Raw genomic sequence first — 24096 nt, 5'->3', positions numbered from 1 at the left:
CTGCCACATAAGATCTATTTTGATGTTGTAAAATAATAAAAGTGAAAACTTCCAAAGAGAGTGAATACTCTTTCTCTACTGTATTTGTCTGTAGATGTGGTTGGACGCAGTGTCTTTGAACTGGTTTATATTTGGTCTTTATGATGCTGCCCACACAGACACTAAAAACCTCAGCGGCCCTGGGTGGACATGGATGGATGGGATTTAATTCGAGAAAAAATTTTTGACTAAAGATGTATTTTTATGGAGCTCCCAAAGTCTCCGAATCAAGTTATTATCTTGTTTGTATCTATAAAAAAAAAAAAAAGTTTAGTAAATGATGAAATAAAGGTGACTAAAGACAAAACAAATCCAATGTACATACATTTACAATAAATTCACCTGTCCCATGTTATGAAGACCTCAGACTTCTAATCTCCACTGTGGAGTGCCTGAGCAATGATCTCTTGTCACCATTACGTGGTAAACTCAAAGTGAGACCAAGAAAACATTGAGGCAAACTCGCTGGTTTACGCAGGCAAGTTTAATACAAAACACCTCTGATGTAAAAAAAAAACATAAAAAATGACTTTAAGTTAAAACCAGTCTGTTACAGAGTCACTTCCTACATACAACAGCAAATAAACACAAACGGCTCCTGGAGTAACAAACATTCAGTTCAAAAAAATATTTTTTACAAGACTTAAAGAGTGTCCACTGGAAGACGAGTAAGGCAGTCAGTCCGTCGTGTTCCTTTACAGTTTTGTGTTTTTTCATAGTCTCTGTCTCCACACTAAGACCCAGGGTCTCTGTCTCCTCCCTCCTCCTGTCTTCAGTCTAGTATCTGTTCATATTTGGGATGTGTTTCTGCACACTCTGGTCACAGGCTCTTTAACCTGCTACCTGAGCTGCAGCAGGTGTGTGTGTGGGTTAGTGCAGCAGGTTACCTGGGTTGATCAGCTGGTGAATCTAAACTGGTCTCTACATCCCATTAAAGCCGCCTCTCTGCCCCCCTCGGTACCTGTTGCCGCCCTGACCTGCAGGGTTGTGGTACCCCCCTAGCAGTGAAGGACCAGTGCCAACTTGTTGGAAGCCCCAGACCAAGGAAGCAGCACCTGAAGGGCCCAGGCCCCCAGGCCAGACAGGCGTGGGCCCCAGGAGGCCCCTTGTGCGGCCAATAGCAGTCAGGGGCCTCAGCATGGGACGCGGGGAGTAATGCTGGCTGTGGTGTCGAGGCAGGAAGGGGTGCTGCAGGAGGCTGGAGCCCCAGTGCTGCTGCTGCTGGCTGTGAGCTGGTGGTGGTAGGTGTGACCGACTCGGCTGGAACGGCTGTTGCTGGTTGTTCAGTTGCTGCAGATGTTGTTGGGGCTGTTGGAGAGCAGGATTCGGGTTGTCCTCCTGGTCTGTTACCATGGTGACACTTCCAGTTACCTTGGTGCCACTGGCTGTGCTGTTTCCAGGTGGTGCTCCCTCTCCTCTTATTGGCTGCTCCTGGACACCTCTCTGTGCGTCTCTGCAAAGAGAAAACATGACGAGGCTCAGCAGCAACATCAAGGCAAACTGTAGGAGTGGGGGTGTCGGGGTGGGCAGTGGGTGTTGATGTTAAAAACTAAAACAGCAGATCTATAATGTAAATGTCAATATGGCTGTGAGGGCGCAGTATTAAAGCTCTAACTTCTATGGTACAGAGTGAAATGATTTCTACTCACAGTGCCAACATGAACCAGCACAAAGACACAGACCAGGACCTCGTTCACAGAATAAACTGAACTGTAGACAAAGAGCAGACTGTTGTGTTTCCTGACCTTGATCTGTCGCCCTCTACAGGACAGGAGGACGCTGCACAGTGTTTAGCTGCTTTGAGAAATGAAGGTTCGCCTTGTTGATCTGCTTTTTCTCTCCCGACACTGCTTGAATCTCTGTGGTCGCTTGGTCCCGTCACTGCAGCTGTGTTGTGATTGGATGAAGGGGTGGACATGTGACTATTATTGGGACCACGATTTCCTCCCAAGAATCCTGCTGCCCTTCCTGGAGAACAAACTCCAGGCTCTCTTCCTCCTCCTCGACTTCTCCTCCTCTCTCCCTCTGTGGGAGGCTCCACTCTGTCCTTCCTCCTTTCCTCCTCCAACATTTCCGGCTGCAGTCCTGAGTGAATTAACTCCAGAGTGTCTGCCACTGCTTTCCTGCCAGGAGTCAGCTGGACCGACTCGGCGGGACCTCCCTGACCAACAGGAGGAGTGGTGTGACCGCTACCTGTACGAATGGGATTGGGAAGGAAGCTTCTGAGAGGGTTTATGCTTAACTCTGCCTGGGAGTCCAACTGCTGCTCCTGCTGCAGCTGAGCCTGACGCTCGGCCCGAAACTGAGAGATGGCCCGTCTAAGAACCTCCAAGTCTGCGTCTGAAGGTTGTGACACGCCGTCCTTACAGGAGGCGTCTGGGACGAGCTGGTCGGAGAGATGAGGGAGCGGGTGGAGACCGGAGCCGGGCTGCTGGAGGAGTTTTTGGGGTTGGTCCCCAGAGGAGAGGGGATGGATGTGTTCTGGGAAGATTGAGGGAGATCGATCTGAACCCGACACAGAGTCTCCATGACTCAGCTGCCTGCTGAGACCTGAGGACAGAGGAGAGCAGTCAGACGAGCGCAAAGAGACAGAACAGAGACAGTAGAACAGATTCACAGACAGTAGAACAGAGACAGTAGAACAGGGACAGTAGAACAGAGACAGTAGAACAGGGACAGTAGAACAGGGACAGTAGAACAGATTCAGAGACAGTAGAACAGGACAGTAGAACAGGGACAGTAGAACAGAGACAGTAGAACAGGGACAGTAGCACAGAGACAGTAGAACAGGGACAGTAGAACAGAGACAGTAGAACAGGGACAGTAGAACAGAGACAGTAGAACAGGGACAGTAGAACAGGGACAGTAGAACAGGGACAGTAGAACAGGGACAGTAGAACAGATTCAGAGACAGTAGAACAGAGACAGTAGAACAGGGACAGTAGAACAGATTCAGAGACAGTAGAACAGAGACAGTAGAACAGGGACAGTAGAACAGGGACAGTAGAACAGGGACAGTAGAACAGAGACAGTAGAACAGGGACAGTAGAACAGGGACAGTAGAACAGATTCAGAGACAGTAGAACAGAGACAGTAGAACAGGGACAGTAGAACAGGGACAGTAGAACAGATTCAGAGACAGTAGAACAGGACAGTAGAACAGGGACAGTAGAACAGGGACAGTAGAACAGATTCAGAGACAGTAGAACAGAGACAGTAGAACAGATTCAGGGACAGTAGAACAGGGACAGTAGAACAGATTCAGGGACAGTAGAACAGGGACAGTAGAACAGATTCAGGGACAGTAGAACAGAGACAGTAGAACAGAGACAGTAGAACAGATTCAGAGACAGTAGAACAGAGACAGTAGAACAGAGACAGTAGAACAGGGACAGTAGAACAGATTCAGAGACAGTAGAACAGAGACAGTAGAACAGAGACAGTAGAACAGGGACAGTAGAACAGATTCAGAGACAGTAGAACAGGGACAGTAGAACAGATTCAGGGACAGTAGAACAGGGACAGTAGAACAGATTCAGGGACAGTAGAACAGAGACAGTAGAACAGAGACAGTAGAACAGATTCAGAGAGAGAAGACATTTCTGTGCCATTGCAGACTTTGAGTTGATGACTGATGAAGTCAATCTGAGTGAGGTTTTAATTTATAATTATGGGAAATATTCAACAGGAAGTGGATCATTTTTCTACTAAAAGTCATCAGAGGTTTATTTTTTATTTGCTCTCCTCATGTCAGGTTTTCTTTTTTTTCTAATTTAATGAAATACGTCTGCCACAACTGACCTTTGGTGGCCAGCAGGTCGTCCATGATTGGCTGCTTGTCCTTGATGTGATGGTAACCGACCAGTCTGGTGAAGCTGTGCAGAATATCCTCGATACCGGCCACGATGATGCCGCCATTGGAGTAGGCGGGGAACGTCTCAAAACGATGCTCTGAGTAAAATAAACCAGACCAGTAACATCAGAACAAGCAGCTAGTCAGGTCAGTCACGAGTCACTGGTGCTGATTAACAACCAGCGGCGTGTCAGTGCTGCCACGTACCAGTCAGGAAGATGGTGTGTCGGTACTGTGTGTACCGGGCCTGGAGCTCCAGGAGACAGTCCAGGTCAGGTGACTGATGGTTCATCATGTCGCAGTGATGATAAGGGAGAAACTCAACGATCTGCCGCTTCTGATAGGTGGAGAGTAAGTCCACTATGTTGGCTGCATCTCTCCTGAACCTGACACACACACACACACACACACACACACACACACACACACACACACACACACACACACACACACACAATAAAACAGTCTTAGAACATGTGTGGTGCAACTGACATGTCAATGATGGGATTCATGCGATGACAAGCTAAGACATGTAGAGACGATGCCAGAAGCCTGTAAATCACAGGAGAGACAGTAAAAACAGTCTAGGTTTCTTAAGGTTAATAAAGTTTACATTTCTATTAACTGAGCAAGAAACACGAGTGAAGCTGTGAATCCACTCAGTTATTCTTCTGTCTGCTCTCTTATGGTGAAGGCCATCAACTTGTGCAGACACAGAATCGGTACCTGGTTTGTTCTTTTAATTTCTTGTGGGTTTTGTAGTGAACTTTCCACTTCCACACACTCTCTGGAGAACTGTGTTGTTCCAGGAAGATCAGCAGTGCAGCCAGTCGACCTGCAGAACAACATCTCATTAATCCACACATCCATTAAGAGATTAACACAAAGCAACTCCACTAAGTGATGCATTTGTTTAATAATTTACAAAAAGATCAAAGTAAATATTTCTAGCACAATATTATGTTATTTTTCCTCTATGTATTATGTATGCATTGTGTGAAAATAAGCTTCTCAATATTAGTCAGGTGTGTTAAGACTAGTAAGAGTAAAGAAATACATTCTGCTGGACCCTGTTATTGGATGTGAGTCTGTGACCTACCGTGAGTGATGAAGTCTGAACTGAGGACCAACTCGTCTGAGACGATGCAGCCTCCGGACACAAAGAGCTCGTTGTAGCTGTTGTTCCTGATGTCGTCCAGTGTGTCGATTCCCACAAATGCAACAGATGGATGTCGCTTCAGAGACACCAGGTTTGGGATCTGATGTGTACGCAAAACACACAAATGCATCTCCTGTTAGTTGATTTTCAGTCTGTCAGTCAGACCATCTGTCCAGCTTCAGAAGTCACTAGGGTAACTATGATGGATGGGGAGTTCCTTCTGGTGGCAGTATAGATCAAGATCTTACATAAACAAAGTCACCAGAAAGACATGTAGTCTCTGGTCCCAGCTTATATGTAGCGTCCAGCAGCCATGACTAATGATGAAGGAACAGATTTTACCTGTCGCCTCACAAACTAGTCTGATGTGTTCGACCGCTCAGTAGAGCCTCAGACTCTTGTTATGTCAAATGACGTTACATACTGACACTTCACACTGGGAAGGCAGCAAAACACTGTGTCTCTCATTACAACATGAAATCTGTTCTGCACAAATTATGCATGTTTTGTTACAGATACAAACTCTCTCTCTCTGTCTCTCTCTGTCTCTCTCTCATGATTTCTCCTCCCAAAACACAAATAAAAGCCTCACTAACAAAATATAAAAAGTGAAAATAAGCAAGAGAAAGAAAAAAAAGGCATAAAGGAAAGAGAGGGTGATCATAAAAGTGAAACTAAGGCTCGGTGCAGACGGGCGGATTTTCAAATCTTCATTGATTGTAAAAACGTGGGAGGCCACAGACACAAGGGCAGATTTATCTGATATTAATATTGTAACTGTAAGAAGGCACATTCAGTCCTCTCCAGAGACAGCTGCAGTGTTCGGGAGCAGCGGGGCGTCGGTCTTCTCACACTAGGTGATAATGAAGTAATGCCAGGTTTATATTCACGTTAGTGCCTTTGGAACTTGCACCAAACAACCTTATCAGCCGGGGGAAACTGCTATTAAAGAGCACTTGCTAATGCAGACAAAGAGCTGATTGGAGAGCCCAGAGGCTCCAACACAAATACAGACATGACTGGTTCATGTCGGTCCCCGAGGGACTTGAGTCAATTAGTCAGTGTTCACATCTGGCACAGTCTCGTCCCCACCCTGCTGTGAGAAGGTTGGCTCCACTTCTAAAGTGTATGAAAAGTTTGTTGGTTGGTTTGTGAAGAGACAGCTAACGAGGAGTTAGCTGAGTTGCAGTCTTCCTGTCAAGTCAGAAGAAAACCCAACACCCTGCGTTTACTGTGGAGCTGTGGTGAAGAACGAAACTGAAACAGTCTACAGAGGCGTGAACCAGCACAGACCACTAGGTCAGTGTAGTGGAAACGTTTAGTGTGATTGTTTTTGTAACCTGTCCTCTTACTGTAACACAACAGTCCAGAACCAACCAGGTGATACTCATACCTGGAACATGCATGCCGCCTTTAGATCAAACGCTGCTTAATTCATATAAGATCAGGAAAGGAGCAGAACCAGTAGTTAAAGTGACGCTTCACCTTGTGTATGTGTGCAGCGATGTCTTTGTTCTTGATGATGACCAGCAGTCTGTCGTCAGAGTTCTCCTGGTTCAGAAAGGCCACAGGACTCTGCTCCGTGTTACCCTGCTTCAACAGGTGTTCCTGCAACACACACACAAACACACACAAACACACAAACACAAACACAAACACAAACAAACACAAACACAAACACACACACACACACAATTAAAAGTAATTCTACAACAACTTCAACCACCCACCTTATTATTAGTGGACGACCTGCTCTACCTCCTGAGCCGCACCAGCCCCCAAATGACAGTCATCACATTGATTTATGGGGGATTTAAGTGCAGAAATTAAAATATTAACATACTGCAGGTTTGTGACTGTGAGGTATTCTGCCCATGAAGTTACCTTGACGTCTTCATACACCTGGTCCCCAGGCTCTGTGCTGTGGAGGTAGAACTGCAGGGAGTTTTTCTTGACATCTTTGATGATCTCCACCAGACTGCTGAACACCTCTGGCTGCAGCTGGCTGATCAGGGAGCTCAGGGCCGTGGCTGGAGGAGCGGGGATGGAAACAGAGGCTGAGCTGGAGCCCAGCTCAGAGAGGTGCGAAGGTTCTGCCAAAGGCTCAGACACACGACTGCACCCTGGGAGAGTAATTTCAGAGTTTGACCCTGGAAGACTACTCCCTCCTTCTCCATCATTCGTACAATATACAGTCCTGGTGACGCTGCTGTCTTGTGTTTGTCTGACAGTGTGAGCGAGTGTCCTGTTGATCTCTAAAGCATGACTTTGCTGGTGTTGCAGCTTGTTAGAAGGAGGATGGAGGGAGTCGGTGTCGGCAGGCTTGTGAACAGAACCAGATGAAGAGGTAGGAACAGATAAAGTGACATGTGAAGTTGGGGGATTCCTGCTGTCGTTAGCATCAGGGGTCGGTCTGGTGATTGCATCTGGCCGCCTCACTTCCCCTCCTCTGGAGTGTGCAGGAGTCCGACTGACTGAAGCACTGCCATCAGCAGCTGTCAGTTCACCACAGGGAGCAGAATCCTCATCATCACTGCCTGTTTTAGTGTTAGCTGCTCGGATGCTGGCCACAAAAGCACTCACTGTGTTAGCCAACGCATTATCAGCATCAGTCCGGCTGGTGTCTGCCCTTTGGCTTGGCCAGCTCTCACCAAACTCCTTTAACATGCCATTAATGCTCTCCTGTAGGGAGCTAACATAGTCCTGGACAGGGGGACAGGGGTTGTAGAAAGACACATACTGGGAGAACTGAGATATGGAGGTGTGTGGAAGTGTGTGTTGAGGTGCGCTGGTTTCTGTTTTTGAAGTGGAGTGTGTGGACTGTGGGAAGCTGTAGTGAACGCTCTCATCCTGCAGGAGGAGCTGTATGTCAGAGGAGAAGTCGCCCAGATGTTTGTCCACAATGCTGTCAATATCTCTGGGAGGACGTGCAGGAGGAGGCGAGGAGATGGACCGGGAAAACACAGAGCGACCTATCAGTTCCTCCACTTCTCCCTTTGGATTCTTTTCATTACCTACCTCATGTATCAAAACCACCTCTTCCACCTCATCTTGCATACTCTCTGTGGCCTCTTCCCCTTGTTTTTGCACCGTTTCTTTTTCTTTCTCAAGAAGCACGACATCTAACTCCTTCACCTCCCCTGTTTCCTCCTTTACATCCTGCGGTCCTTGCACAGAGGGCGGTGAGGGGCTTGGTCTCCTCTCTGTAGCTGGACGAATAGATGGCTGGATGGATGAAAGGAATGGCTCTTCCTTCTTCTTTTCTTTCCCCTGAGGTTTCGCTTGTCTGTGCTTGGACACTCCTGCAGGGGAAACAAACAGCAGTGTGATTAAAGAAACTTTGTGAAGACAGAAATCATGACAGCTGTGGCATGACTTGAACTGAAGTGCAAAATGTGGCCAAGACAGGAAGCCCAACTCAACTAATGAGCATTTTCACACTTTCATTTTAGGAGAAGTTGACTTTTAATCAGGCCACTTCACACAAATACTTATTTGGTGTTTTGATATCTGCTGGTAAAAAAAAAAAACATTCCTAGGCGCTGGCTGCTGGTTGCTTCCTGAACAGATTTACTGGTCTGATATTATGGTCAAAATGGGTTTCGGTATATATACATTTCTTGTCTTTTTTCTGTTTAGATAAATTACTGGATTGCCTCCCAACTACGGTAGTTAATGCACACCTTGGTTAATATGCATCCAACTTTGAACTGCAAAATAGTTACAGGTAATTCTATTGGATACATACTGTCTTAAGAAAAGGAAAAAAAAAGGTTTTGACATGGGAAGGTTTCTAGGCCTCGCAGTTCATTTGCTGCAGTCTTCAAATACTTTAAAGGCTATTTCTCTGTAATTGGTGAAATGTTCTCAATTGTCCCTTAAATAAAGAATTGCAACAAAATAATGAGCGTATTAGGTGAAGTGAAAAGACTTCTACAGTCAGTGGTCAAAAGCAAGTAGTTTCTCTAAGATGTGCCAAATTCACAGAACTACTGACATCGACCTCCGCTCCAAGTCTGCTTTCTGTGGCAAGAGTAAAAAATGCAACAGGAAACAAACTTGAATAAACTAGAATTTGTAAATTGATCAATATCTGTATCACCAGAAGTCAAAGTAAAAAAAAAAAAAAAAGAGGAAGTAAAAAAACTGGTTGGCATGACAAAACATGAGGAGATGCACCAAGTAGAGGCTGAAAGCAGCTCAGGTTACCTGCAAACTCTCTGGAGGCTGTGGGGGCTAAATGCTCCTCGTTAGCACCACTGTTCCCCTTGTTAAACTTGTGGTGATGATTACGTTCCAGGGATGGGCAATGGGAAGGGGAGGGGGGGGGACTGGGCTGTGGTGAAGGGCACTGAGAGGGTGATGTGGGGGGACTGGGCTGTGGAGATGGGCATTGAGAGGGAGAGACGGGGGGACTGGGCTCAGGGGACGGGCATTGAGACGGGGAAAGAGGGGGACTGGGCTCTGGAGATGGGCACTGGGAGGGTGACAGTGGGGGGCTGGGTTCAGGTGATGGGCACTGAGAGGGGGAGAGAGGAGGGCTGGGCTCGGGGGAAGGGCACTGGAAGGGGGATGGAGGAGGGCTGGGCTCAGGAGACAGGGTGGGGCTCTTCCTGGGGGTTTCGGTTGTTGGGGTGATGCTTGTTGCCGTGGTGAGATGCTGGAAGCGAGGATCCTGAGGGATGTTTCTGTCTCTCTGAGTGTATCGCTGTGAACACAGGCCTGCAGACAGAGTTCACAGTTAACTTCAACTTTCACTTTTCATTCTGGTTATAATCTGCTCCTCCATAACCCCTCGAAGGAAATCGCAGCTTAACATGGGCAAGTGCTGCTTGGAACTGACTCTCCTCTTATTTAATATATCATCATCCTAAATGTTTTTTTCACTTTTGTTCAACTCTTTTCCACTTAATGTCACTGAACGTTTCTTGATCAAAACCTCTAAACATATTGGTGCTGAGATCAGATACTTGCAAGGGTTTTATTTTTATATTTCCTGCAAGCACCCTAAAAAGCAGTCTGTTTCCAAAACTTTCACATTGTAGGTGTTGTTGTACATTTTCCTTTACTGAACTAAGGGTAATTATTTCTATTTATATTCATGGATGACATGACAATCACCTGTGTCTTTCCTTCTGCGACAAGTCGGTGCATTGTGATATGACTTTGCTGAGACATTGTGTGTGTTTAAAGAATGTAGAAAAAGCAATATAATATCGATCACAAAACGAAGCAGTAGAAACTTTCACACACTTGTCCCCCCCTTTCTTTTCTCCCTTGTCTTTATTTACTCATGTATTTGTTCATGTATGTGAAGGATGAAGGCTGCTGTCAATGTTTCCATATGTGGTAAGTGAATCTGGGAGAATGGTTTTCTTACATTCGTTAAATATTTGAATGATGTTGTTGATGTATATCCTGACAGACAGACCTGTTATGGGGATGAGGACCCATGGGATCATCCCCTCCTCTTCATCCTCTTCATATCCTCCTGCTCTCCTCCCCAGTGCTCCCCCTCCTCCTCCTCCTCCTCCAACTCCTCCTCCTCCTCTGCATGCTGCTCCATGGTGATTCATCTCCCCGCTGTGGGAGCTGGGACTGAATCCCTCCAAACTACTGACGCTGCCCGCCGTCTGCTCCTACACACACACACACACACACACACACACACACACAAAACCAAACACTTTTTTAGCCTTTTTTAAAGTCAGAGAGGAGGGATGATCTCAGAGACCAGTAACTCCTTCCACATTAATCTGGGCATGTGTGTAGGTAAACTATTAAGATATACTTGAATAGATCCATACGTAACCTTTAAGTGTCAATAGCCTTAAAACCTCTTGGCAAAAAGGAGTTTTGTCATTGTGCTAAACCAGGATATGCCAGTCTTATCGCATGTGTTTCTCTCTCTGTGTTTGTGTGTGTCTCACTCTCTCTCTCTCTCTCTCAATTTCCTGTCATCTCTTCATCTCTCTACTGTTGGCTGACAGATAAAGGCATGAAATGTCCAGAGAAAATAAGGAAATAAAAAAAGAGAACATTTTTAGGGAGTATATTCTAAAAAGAAGAAAAGAGTAAGAACTTTTATAGTCTCATGATAATGGTGGTGCTGAGACTTCACAGCCTCACGATCAAACCAGAAAACTAGCAGCAGCTGTAGCTGGGGTCGTATTTCACACCATCATAATGTAGCTGTACATTATATCAAGTACAGGCAACAGTGGCTGATGGGAAATGAAACATCACTCCCTCAAGAAAATAATATAACGGTATAATGTATGACTAACAGATATTTTTGCTTCATCGGTTACCTCCAGCTCCTCCTGCTTCCTCAGGTCGATGTCACAGTTGGTGGGCAGACCCAGCTTGGTGGCCAGCCTATCAAATGGGCAGGATTCCTTCTGCTCCACCTCCTGCATCTCACCAAAGCTCGGACCGGCCATTCCCCTGGCAGCCTGGGTGAGGCCTGTCCCACAGGCAGAGAAACTTCATTTTAAGAGATTAAGATTTGTTCCATTCACTGGATGTGAATGGTGAACTGCTGTCTGACAAGAAAGTGCTACTTCACAGTAACGAAGAAGACAAAAACTGACTAATCGAAAGTTTAGAAAAGAAGAAAAAGAATTTGAATCAAAAGTTGAAGTTTCCACATTAGTCCGTTAGTGTAACAGAGAGTCTAAATATCCCGTCACCTGTCAGCAAACTGAGAAGTTTGGCAGCGTGCTCAGATCCATCTTCCCTCAGATCAACATCTCTCAAACCCACTGAGCCAATCACAGACGCAAGAGAACCAGGAGAGGCAGAAACTTGGCTTCCCTCGACTAGGAGCCAAAGGCAGAAAGAAAACATGTCGGTAAACAACAGGTTGATTGATTGATTAAAACACACCCACAATAAGTGTAAAGGATCTCTTTAGGTGTTTTCAGACAGAATGCAAAGCAAAAAATGGACATTAGAGGCAAAGCACATACACACAAGGTTGATGAAAAGATGAGAGTTGACCAAAGAACACAAGTTGTGGCAAGTTGATGCATCTATGCAAATTGAAAATAATTCTCAATTTGAATTAAAAGAACAAAAAAACAAACAAAAACAAAACAAAAAAAAAAAAAATCACACATAACCCATTGTTTATATAAAGTGTTGAACTCTTGAGCTGACACGCACATTCACAAAAAGACTCCTTTGCTACACCTTTACTCCATCAGGAAGAAAACAACCAACATTTCTGATTTTACAGGTATCCAATTCTGACAGACAAAATCCTCCTTTATATGTGCACACATGTATTTAGCGCCTCCCCGTCTCCTCACCTGGAATCTTGTCGTGGCTTCTGGATCCCTGTGACGCCCTCAGATATTTGAGCGTCCTCTCTGCCGTCTGCTGTTCCAGCCTCCTCTTCCTCCCCGGTGTCTTCAGCCCTCCTTCTCCTCCTTCCTCCCTCTTCACCTCATTTTCTGCGTTCCTCTTAGAAGTCAAAACCAGGTCTATCAGCTGCTGGATCTGAGTGACAAAGCACAAACATTTCAGGTCCCTATGCCTGAGAGGTCAACATGAAAAAATGAACTAAGGTCTTTAACAGTTTTACAACAAGACCTGTGTTAGTCTGCAGAGCAACCAAAGAACCATAGAGTCATAGAATTTTTCAGCATCTTTTAAAGAACATCAGGATGAACACAAGATGAACACAAGATAAACACACACTTTTAGATTCTGTTCATTACAGTTTCATTGGTTCCCCCAATCTACTGTCCACTGTCAGAAACAAATAAAAGACTTGGAGTCATACTCTGCAGAATCAGGTTGAACATTCATAATACAGAGAATGTAACACATATATCATAAAGAAATATGTAACCAATCACTATAAAACAATATGCAATCAACACATATCAAGACCCTCCACCACCATGTTTTCTTATAAGTCATGCTCACCCTGATGTCAGTTTTCACCTTCTGAGTGTTGATCTGTTTGTCTCGAGTGCTGCCTGTCAACTCCTTCCCTGTCGACTCTCTCTGGCCTCCACAGCTCTTCCTGGGCCTCGCCTGTGGCTCCTCGGGGCCAGAGTACACCTCCATCACCTGCCTGGCCCGGGCCACTGACAGCAGGTAGAGGGCGGGGTTGTACAGGTAGGAGCGCAGGTAGCCGTCCATGTTCACCCGGTGGTGTTTAGGAGCAGGAAATGGCTTTCCTTGCTCATCAAGCTTGGAGTCGTACTCACCCATGGGGTACTGTCGAACCTGGAGATCAAAGATGTGCGTGTTATGATGAAGGATTCAAGGTTTTATCACCCAACATCACTAATGATGCTCTTACGACTGAATATGGGGCGTTTATCTGAAGTCAATGACTGAATGCCATAGTCATGTCTTTCATGACATTCTGAGGGTTAGCATGAGCAGCAACAGCCACCACAGCTCAACAAAGCGCATCACAGAAGATCATATCAAAGTCCCATGGGAAAACAAAAATAAAGGATTACCGTTTAAAGAGTTGTGGGTCATACCTTGCCATCATTCAGGCCGGTGAGGTATTCCTGTGCCTGCCGCTCCACACCAGCAGACAGATCAGGAGGGGGGTTGGCACGGGCCTTGACGAGGGCATGATGCAATGATGGGATAAATTGGCTCAGGCGCGGCATCACCGTGGCGCCCGACATCAACGACTCTGAGGCATCATGGGACAAGGAGGCACACCTTGATGCTGTGGAAAGAAACAGAAAAACAACATGAATATATAAATTATGGTGATAATTTTCAGAGCTTCAGTTTGTATTTATTGCAGGTGTTTTAGTCTCCACAGCTGATTCCTTTGAGCTTGTTAAAACTGCACTAATGAAAATTATTTATATTAACAGTGGATCAAAGGACTGTGTGTTATGTAAAACGTGCTGCGTGCTAATTAGTTTTAGTTTTAAAATGTATCGCTCTTGTTACGTTTATGTCTGGTGTCCACACTACTCCGGAGAGTTCAATCCACTGAAACTGACTTTTGGAAAGTTCAAATCCTGCATTTGACGCTACACCAGCCTTTGCTGTTCCACGTCTAGTAGTTTCTGCAACTAACCGACTGCACAGATGACAGTTGGCTTCTTGTTTACACCAGCATGTGCATGTGTTCGTAAATGATCATGTGCTTTATGGTTTCAAGTGTGTTCGTACAGACAAATATCATTTCTGATACAGAGGTGAAACACTCCTCTGCACAGAGAAATTTTAAAATTTTTAAATGAAAACGTAGGCAAGAAAATAAATAATGGACCATTCAGAAATATTTGTAAATAAATCACCCACCCACCCACTAAGCAGTCCCTGTGTTACTCACTGGATCTGGCCACATCTCTGGTCTCTGGGAAGACAAACAAGGCCTGAAGACATCTGCTCCAGCTTTCTCCTCTCTCTGAAAATACAAAAACATTGTTGTCTATGGGGAAGATTTTGTCCCTTTGTATTTTGTATCCCCATTTTCTGACTTTTTAAATCTTTTTTTTTTTCTGTAAAATGAATGTAAAAACATGTAAAATGATCTTTTTAGGTTCTGACTGGGTGGAGGTGTGAAATGAAACACTCCCTTCGCTTGCAGTGATAAAAAGTTCTACAAAGGCATCAGAAGCAAATTCGCCTCACTGTTAAACATTATTTATATTGTCCTCTACATAATTTACCACTACACCCCATCTGCCCCAGGTCATACCAGTGGGTGTGGCCATCTGAACACTGGAGAGTAGAAAGAGAAATCCTCTCTCTGTGAGTGGAGTCACCAGAACCTGTATGGAGAACAGACGACTGTCATTCAACAGATCTTGTGTAATTTCCCTCGTGTTCCCTTCCTTTCCTTCTTTACTTTTTGTTCCTTCCTTTTTTCTCCACCACCTTCATTGTTCTATTCTTCCTTCTTACTTTCTTCCAGTCTTTCATAACACTAACTCATAATACATTTCATTCTCTTCCCGTTACAGGTTAGCAAGCATTAACTTTTAGCTTTCAATAATCACACACATATTGTATGAAAAATGCATGTTTCTTATTGGCTTATTTTTACAAGTTGTCTGTTGGGAAGGAAAAGTTACTTATTGCAGATTTTTACCAAGGCCAATATTTTTGAGTTCAACTGTGACAGAAAAAGGAGCGTGACTACTTTTACATGTTGTTGTGTCCACATAGAAAGACCAGATTAAAAGACATTGAGTGGTGGATGTCGAGGATCTTCTTCAGATGGGCCACTGGATCTTCTGAGTCACCTCAACACTTTAACTTTTAAAAATTCACAAGTAAAAGTTACTTGTACTTTTTAGTTTTTATATCATTGTACTTTCATGCAACGCTATTTCAAGATTTTCCACAATAAAACCAAAACAGTTAAAGAAGGGGTTACACCCACTGAGCTGCACTATTAATGTGAAGTATCTGTGCAGGAAGTGTTGCTCTTCAATGAAAGTAGCTTAACAGTGATCCATAAAAACTGTGTTTCTGTTAAAAATAGGATTGTTATTGTACTGATGGAATTAGTGCTGTGAAAATGATTTAACTTATTCAACATGGTTACAATCACCACATTGTTGTTGAATGTCTTGTCTGCACTGAACATGAGATCCTGCTGATTCTCTATAGTTTAGCTGCCATTTAACGAAATCAGACAAATAAACTGATTCACAATATTAAAGTTATCACAACTCACCATTCTCTTAATCTCCAGTTCCTGCAGTAGTTTTGTGACGCTGGTCGTTGACCGACTTCTGTCAACCACCTCCAGAAGACTGCAGCAATAACCGTTCTTCACAACTACACACACACAAAACACACACAATCCTTCTCAGTTTCTGTATCAGTGTGATGTTACCGATATTCTGACAATAATAACACTGACAATACAAATGGCAATGAAACACACACATATTCCTCTGTGACACATTTTTGACGCCCTGTGACGGTGTAAATGCAGAGAAACTAAGAAATTACAGCTAAAAGAATTTCATCATATGAACATGGTCAACTTTAAACATATGGGATGTCAACATAAAATAAAGGCTGTGAGCCTGGTGTGTACCGTCCCGTCAGTCTGAAGGTTAGTCTGACCTCACCTTCTTGGCTGCTGTTGTAGAGGTTGTAGGAGAAGAGGTCGGAGGGGAGGAGCTTGGTCACCTGCTCAAGCCTCATCAAACATCCCATTGTCAACTTCTCTGGTCTAAGTGAGACACACGGTGAGATTCACACAGAGCAAACCATTTTAAAATCCTGATGAACCGCCCATTTAAAAACACACTTTAAAACACTTTTACACTCGTCCTGTTGGGTAAGTTTCCCTGAGATACCATTAGTATAAGGAGATGAGAGCCCTGTCTTGTATAAATGAAATATGAAATATGGTGATATGTAAAATCCACATTTATGTAGCATGTTTTCAGACTGCCTTTCTGAACTCATAATCCCTGACGGCCTTAATTCTTGGCTGTTTGACACACAGATGAATGAATGAATACATTTACTCACAGTCTGTGGGGCAGGAAGGGAGGAGAGAAGGATCGAAGGGAGATCTGGAAGAGAACCTGGTCGCCTTTAACTAAATCTCCGCTCCACACTGTGAACTGAGCTCGCTCTGAGACAGCAAAACACAAGAGAGAGAGAGAGAGTGTGTCAGGTTGTGAGTGTCAGCTTCGAGGCAAGACAGGAAAAAGAGGACTTGCTATAATGTCTGATATTCAAGCTGTCAGTGTGAACTATGTTCTTCAAGCTCTGGTGCGATTTGGTGGAAAACAGGGACCAGTGCTCACCTTTACTCCCCTCTGCTGATTGACTGTTCAACCTGTTCAAACACAGCAGACGGAGAAGCTGTCAATTCACACGTCTTAAAGGTAAGTGAGGTCTGCATGAGATTCTCAACAGAACAGCAAAGTCCACACAAGACTTCCAAAGTTAAAGTTAGATACTGAAGCTACATTGGCAACTTCAGTTGGATGGTTTTCTTGAGCTTACAGACGCCATGTTCTAGCTTTGCTTTCTTGCAGACCAACCCAACTGAATGCTGGTGGTTTCAACCACAAATACATTTCTGTTAGAGCAACCCTGGGAGGAAGACAGCTTGGCTGTAAGAGTTGAAAAAACACTACAAACAACAAATTGACAACAAAAGGATTAAAACAGAGCCACTTAATACCCTCTGAGAGCTCTGCTATACAGACGATTAACTTTTCAATGACCACCTCATTTCCCAGCTCAGTCTACTGTTCTTTGCAATGGCTTAGTCTGCATTTACTTTTTTAACTGAATCATTCTGTTTTAGTGTTTAACATTCCAGATCTCCATACCTGATGGGGGCCAGAGGTTTGCTGGGAAGTGCAGAGTCTTTTCCTTTAAACTGGAAGGAGACGACAGCGTACGGACAAACCTGCCGAGGCCTCTGCCGCAATTCGTCAAACAAATACTCGTAGAAGTATTGCTGAAATAAACAACATAATGATAGTATTGAAAGCCATGCTTTGCATCTTTAAAGGACAACTTGACTTTCAATTATAAAAATATTTAGCATAACCAAATCATATTAATTTCACAAGGCCTAGGTGACATGCGTGGCCTGGTCAGTGTGTTTTGGGCTTGAGACTCAGCTGTTTCATGTCACAAAGAGGATGTTAGCTTGACTCTACGATGCAAACACGTTATCTGTGGTCTGAGGTGTTATATATGATTTTAGCTTGGCTTTGAACAACAGCGCTGTTTCTGCCTCAACTTGACCCCAACATGACTAGAGCCTGATAACAAAAACAACTGAAGAAAGTCCTGTTTAAACCATTTAAACAATGATTTTCACTGTCCCCTGGATAAACAGTGATGTACTGCTGCAACAGAATCATTTTTGTTGAAATGTACTGATGTCCAGGGATAACTGGTCCTTTTCTGCGTATTTATCAGTTTATTTATCTGTTTATTTATCAGTTTCTATAAAACTGTTCTGAGTATTTACTTGTGTGAGTTCAAAGGCGCGGTAGGAGGAGAGCGAGGTCACTTTGCTGGCGTTCTTGGAGATGTGGCTGTCAAAGCGAGGCGTTGGATCTAGAAGGTTCTTCATGTTTTCATAAATGCTCTTCACTTTTCCCTGAAACGAAAAAAAGGAGACACCTCAACTGTCTAAATCTGTTTATTATCATTTCTATCAATACATACTGAGTACAGAAAAAAAGATTTGAAACAGGGTCATTGATACAAAGCACCTCACCTTCATCACTTTGAAGATGACGATCTCTCCTGTGGCTCCTGGGGTGAAGGAGTTTATCTGGAGGAGGTCTGAGTACCTGGAGAGATACACTCCTACAGACACACACACACACACAAATACACACACATATTAACAAAGAACAACATGAAGATCATGGGTCATTTTCTTTTCACCACACACTGATTGTGTGTGTATATTTTGTGACCTCTCCTTTCAGCATGCAGGACAAAAACTCAGAATGAACAATAAATGGATGGAAAAGGTAAAATAATAATTTTGTGTTATTGTCTATGTATTTACCTGCATGTATCTGTTCACTCTTACCTTTAGTGGGGTTTCCCAACACTGTGATCCAGCTGTGACCCACACACAGCCCCTTCTCACAGAGCATGGGAACCTAGAACAGACAAATGATTCAGAAAAATAATGTCAGTTCAAGGACATATCACTTTTCAAGAATAAGGCTCATTAATGAATATCAAATGATCACTTGATCTTTGCAACAGTAGTTCAGTATTTTCCAGAAGAAATCCAGTAATTCTCTAAAATATTCACATCCAGGAAATAAGTATTTTTTGTAAATACCTGTGGCTTGGGATAAATTCCAAAAAGCATCAACAACAACAAAAGTGCTGCTCAGTTTGCCTGTCTTTTGCTCATTTCAAACATCCTCTTGTTTTATTAGGCAGTAATTAAGAGAAATTAATTTCACCTTGTCAGTTTCAGCCAATAAGAAGCCGTAGCTCTCCTCCAGCTCTTTATCTGTCCTCCCGTCCACCTTCATTTCCTTCCTCTTCTCCACAAACTGAAACACAGCACACACACAATCATCAAATGAATATAATCATGGCTACATAATGAACAGTTGCAGCACATCCCAGTTTGTCCAGTGGCTCCGGGTGATCTACGTAGGCCATGTCGATGTGCATTTCCTTAAGCCCTCTACCCATCCAGCACTCACCTCTTTCTCCAGCAGCTCACTGTGGACAAGGCGAGGTGAGGAGTAGGTGACGCAGCCTGCAGAGCCTGTGTCGATGTAACTGGAGGTCAGGATGGTCATCATGTTTTCAAACTCCCTGGACTCAGTTGAGACATGCTCGACAAGAGCTGGAAGACGGACAAGAAAGACAGGTCAATAATCACTAATAATCACACATTATCCTTTGAGCTGTGGAGGGCACACAGTGAGAAGGGTTCACTGTAGGAGGAGTGATTCACTGGCTACAGCTACAACAGCATCAGTTAGGTCCAACACTGATGCTGTGTGATACTTTCCGGCTCACAGTCGGTGTTCCAGTTCTCCCTAGAGATGCTGGACATGGCTGAGGTCAATTTCTTCCCAACCAAACTGGGCAAATCATGTTTTTATGGACCTTGCTTTGTGCACAGGGGCATTGTCACGTTGAGACAGGAAAGGACCAAACACAAACCATTGACACAAATCTGAAAGTACACTATTGTCTAAAATGTCATCACAATAGCATTGTTATTTCCCATAAATTGAACTAAGGGTCCCAAACCAGGAAAAAACAGCAGAGCGAAGTACACTAGCATGTTTTTTTGCCAAATACTGTGTCCTCAGTATTTGGCCAAACAGTGTATTCTCTGCCTGTAAGAAATGAAGTTAAATTTGGGTCACATCACTCTTTGCCGACCAACTCTAACACTAAACATTATAAAACTACAGTTTTCCACATTTAACCCCAACGCTCTCCAAAGGACTAAAAACATTAACCTGAGCTCATTTACAAGATTTAATTTTCATAGGAGTTTATTTATTGGGTCCCACACATATCAGAAGTCACAAATAAATGTGTAATAAATGTCCTAATACTGCCAATTCTTTATGCAGCTTTCAGCACCTTTCAGGTGAGCCTTACCCACACCCAAACAGAAGGTGTTAGCAGCTGGGGACCCACCTCAGTTACAATGGCACCAGTGAAGCCATTTTTGTGCCAAATGTGCCAGACTCTCAGGAGACTGAAGAACCTGTAGCAGCTGCCGCCCTCAGTGTGGAGGAGAGGGCTCAGCCGGAGCACCTGAGAAAGGTGCTGCTGATGTGCAACTACATCCTCTCATGATAGAGATTTAACAAAAGATTCATTTTCATGGTAAAATCAGTGCAACACTGGAGGGCTGTTGGAAAACGTATGATACTTTATGACTAGATAACCATAGTTATCCTAATTATCAGAGAGGAATAGAGCGACCTTGTCTGTTTCTCTCTGCTACTGCACCCACACATTTCTCATGATAAGACATGAAACTATCTCTACTGAGTGTGAGTCAGCAAGAATGTGAGGTCACTCTCATATGTTCTGTATATAAATCCTGTGTGAACCTTGCTGCTAGAATAAACATCTTTTTCAGACGGTATTCCTGAGTTTATTTGATAATTTTCCTAACAAGGGCTTTTTCAGGTTCAGGGTCAGGTTATTGTCATTTCTGATGACAGCCATGTAGGATTCAATTATTTAATTTTTAAAAATTTAAGGACAATAAATGCAACAGACAAAATTAAAAAAAAAATATATATATATATATATAAAATAGGTACAAACATCACAAAATCTTAAAATAAAAAGATAAATCATTATTAGCAACAACTCAGCTGTACATAAAGCATAAAATAAGCAAGATTTTTATGTAAAAATCTAATTAGATTTTTTTTAAAAACCGGGTATCAAGAGATGTTTCCACTTCTATTTGTTTGTTTCAATTGATGAACTTGAGAAAGACCAGGTGTGGTTGAGACACTGGTCATATATTAAAATGATTCATTCACTAATCTTCATTTGTATGCCTGTTATTACCATGACCAGCATCTAGATTTTGGTGTGCATTCACCAGTCATTCAGTATGCAAGCCATATCATGCAATGGCATCATTGCATCATTATCATGCAATCACATTGTGTGTTTCCGCTGGAAGAAAAACAACCCGTTATGGCTAAAATTAGAATCAAGTATAATTGGAGACGAATAGCTAGGTCATGTCAATGTTATATCCCAAATGTCAAAGAACAGGATACTACTGTGCAAGTACTATAAATGCACTCAATGAGTCTAGGACAGGGGGCAGAGAGGGAGGTGGCAGTGGAGTGAATTTAGGCAAATAGTCTGGAAAACAACCCCCCATAAAACAGCTAATTGTTTTTTTAGATTTCTATTTTTTTTAATGGAATAAATAAATGAGACATAATGTGTTAGTGGTGAGATTAAAGCTGGTGGATGGTTGAATTTGCTGTCATCAGACAGAGTCAGGTTAGCTAACCAGCTGATGGTCCAGCTTCATTACTACCATACAGACAGGAGAGTGGTATCAATCTCATGTAATTCTCTGCCTGAAAAAGAATAATTTTATTTCCCAAAATCAACCTATCCCTTTAATGATAAAAAAAAAAAAAAAAAAAGGAAAGGTCAAAATTGAAGCAGCAATGCAAACATATGCTGATCTTTAGTCCCTAATATGGGTCAAGCTCCAAATAATTAATCATTTAGTCAAGAAAAAATACCCCCTCACAACTCTGCAGGTGACATACTCTTGTCTTGTTTTGTTCAACCAACATTCAGAAACACAAAAATATTCAATTTACTATTAAATGAGAAAAAGCATTAAATTCTCACATTTGGCAAGTTGGAAGCAGAGAGTGTGTCTCATTTTTCACCAGGTTTGCTTGAAAAATGACTGAAACAACAACTCATTATCAAACTAGTTACTGGTTATTTTTCTGTCAATTGACTTATGGATTCACCAGCTAATCATTTAAGCTCTAAAACTGATGTTGATGTCATGGAGTGCCCCTCTTGTGTCAAGCTTTGTTTCACTTACAAGCTTTTCCTCTACTGGAAACAGTGTGTCAGGCACAGTTGACCTCTGTGGTTGTGGTCAGAGTTTGGGTTTGGGTTATGGTTGAGTTGGGGTTAACAGAAAAACAACCTGTTGGGAATAGGGTGAAGTTTGGTCTCAGGCTAAGGTAAAGAAAAACACAAATCAACAGGGAATCACTTCCACGCAACAACCTTTTACCCAGAAGCTAAATCTATCAAACATTCCTTTGCGATTCTTGTCCATGTTGACATGATTACATCATGATTGAACCAGTCAGTCCTTCTCATTAATGTCTCTGCCCACAGAACTGTCACTAACATGGATGTTTTTTTTGTTTTTCTCACTGTTCTGAGTAAAAACTCTATAGACTGTTCCATGTAAAAATCCCAGGTGATCAACAGTGTCAGAAACACTCAATCCAGCCTGTCTAGCACCAACAATCATGTCACAGTCAAAGTCACTGAGATCACATTTTTCCCCATTCTGATGTTTGATGTGAACATAAACTGAGGCTCCCGACCTGTATCTGCTGGAGTTTATGAATTGCACTACTGCCACATGATTGGCTGAATAAGTGCATGAATAAGCAGGTGTACAGGTGTTCATAATAAAGTGCTCCTAGGTAGGCACCTGTAGAATGAAATCTAACTTTAACCCCTTAACCCTTAACTAGCACGCACTGACTTGGTCAGGACAACACAAATGTCCTTATTTAGGAGGTTATCAAATAATTTAAGCGTCGTTCTGATGCCAGTTAAACAAAATAGGTAAAAAAGGCGGGCGCACCATGTCGCAAAATGTAAACAAATCAAGGAGGCGGACACCACATGTTAACTGATGCCCACTAACGTCAACATAAAGATGAAATCTTTAGCTTCAAGCTTTAAACGCAAATATAAATCCACTGACATTTACATTCACTTATACACAAGATTATAATTAGCTAGGAAGTGAAAAGAGACGTCAAGTACTAACATAGCATTTAAATAAGGTTAGCTCGCTAACTGCTAACTAGCATCCTCAAACACATTGTAATTTGAACAAAGCGTTTCTTTAGTGCATTATAGTGAACTTATATGGTAGCAGGGTTGAATATAATCAATACACAACAGTAAATGTGAGTAATGTTGAGTTTATGAGTAAGCTTACACAGGTTAAAAATTGACCTGTCCGATAATGGATCTTTTCCGTTAATCCGGAACTTTAAATTGAAAGACTTCAGAGCAACGGCTGAGATTTCAAATAAATAAAATGAATTAAAGTACAACGTTAATTGAAGACGTACAACTTTTGGTTAATCTGTTATAATTTCACTGAATTGCAGGGAGGTTAGGGACCAGCTCACCTCTATTTTCCCTGGTTTTCCTCGGTATATGGAACTTCTTTGGCTCCATTGGCATATGCCTCTGGTGGACTATTTGTGACGCCGAGTTCCTCCTCTCCATCCTTCCCCCGGCAGCACCCAGTATCTCCAGACCAGTTAGAGTTTCTCTCGGAGGCTGCAGCTCGATCACCTCGCCATCTTGCAGGCTAACGTTAGCTCCAAGCTCCGCGGTACCGACGGCGGCGGCGGCAGCAGCAGCACCAGCAGCAGCAGTAGCAGCAGCAACAGAAGACATCCTCCTCGGACGAGCTGCCTCCCTCCGAGCCAGGATGTCGTCCATAGTCGGATTCCCCACCAGACCCACGCCTCTCTTCCTAACCGTCACACCGTCACAGTCGCTCTTATAGAGCCCCGAGATGACACCGCTGTTACCTCCGGATGCCGTAGCAGCGCAGGAACTCAAACCAACATACAGCCCGCACCATGTTTCCTGAGAGCAGAGGTCTTCTTCACTAAGATTTAACTGCAGCTGGTGAACCAGATGTTGCTTTACTGCCACCTGCTGGAGATTATTATCACCTTCACTGTCGAATAGCTTGGTATGGAAGCCGTTTTCCTACAAGAAAAGAAAATGATTACATTTTGAATGTGGAATGACAGATATAAATACAAATACTACT

General features: G+C 43.3%; 1 protein-coding gene across 3 annotated transcripts; it reads right to left on the bottom strand.

The window, feature by feature from the left end:
* Positions 1-501: 501 nt before the first annotated feature.
* tasora (transcription activation suppressor a) lies at positions 502-23938 on the bottom strand. 3 transcript variants are annotated; one of them, XM_056387632.1, is made up of 28 exons: positions 23438-23938; positions 19223-19368; positions 18974-19066; positions 18586-18658; positions 18262-18353; positions 18010-18141; positions 17357-17487; positions 16823-16854; positions 16542-16647; positions 16133-16236; positions 15730-15833; positions 14746-14818; positions 14377-14451; positions 13559-13755; positions 13005-13292; positions 12365-12554; positions 11744-11872; positions 11363-11517; positions 10483-10690; positions 9261-9773; positions 6936-8353; positions 6537-6659; positions 4992-5151; positions 4619-4727; positions 4100-4278; positions 3841-3990; positions 1785-2589; positions 502-1492 (listed from the first exon to the last, which is right to left on the bottom strand). In XM_056387632.1, the coding sequence occupies exons 1-28, from the start codon at positions 23754-23756 to the stop codon at positions 961-963; spliced, it is 6636 nt and encodes a 2211-aa protein (XP_056243607.1). In that variant the 5' UTR covers positions 23757-23938; the 3' UTR covers positions 502-960. The 3 variants fall into 3 exon arrangements, with proteins under 3 accessions (XP_056243607.1, XP_056243599.1, XP_056243615.1); XM_056387624.1 differs by having other exon boundaries at positions 12987-13292; positions 23438-23937; XM_056387640.1 differs by lacking the exon at positions 11744-11872 and having other exon boundaries at positions 12987-13292.
* Between the last annotated feature and the right edge of the window lie 158 nt (positions 23939-24096).

This window comes from Seriola aureovittata, chromosome 2, assembly GCF_021018895.1.
Source record: "Seriola aureovittata isolate HTS-2021-v1 ecotype China chromosome 2, ASM2101889v1, whole genome shotgun sequence".
Classification (NCBI taxonomy): domain Eukaryota; kingdom Metazoa; phylum Chordata; class Actinopteri; order Carangiformes; family Carangidae; genus Seriola; species Seriola aureovittata.
This window is presented reverse-complemented; position numbering and strand designations above follow the sequence as displayed.

Excerpts from the sequence above, each read along its gene's own strand:
- tasora (XM_056387624.1), bottom strand. The coding sequence starts at position 23,756 with ATGGACGACATCCTGGCTCGGAGGGAGGCAGCTCGTCCGAGGAGGATG. Across the intron at positions 4,728-4,991 it reads TTCAGACTTCATCACTCACG|GTCGACTGGCTGCACTGCTG; the intron begins GTAGGTCACAGA and ends GTTGTTCTGCAG. Across the intron at positions 3,991-4,099 it reads ACACACCATCTTCCTGACTG|AGCATCGTTTTGAGACGTTC; the intron begins GTACGTGGCAGC and ends TATTTTACTCAG.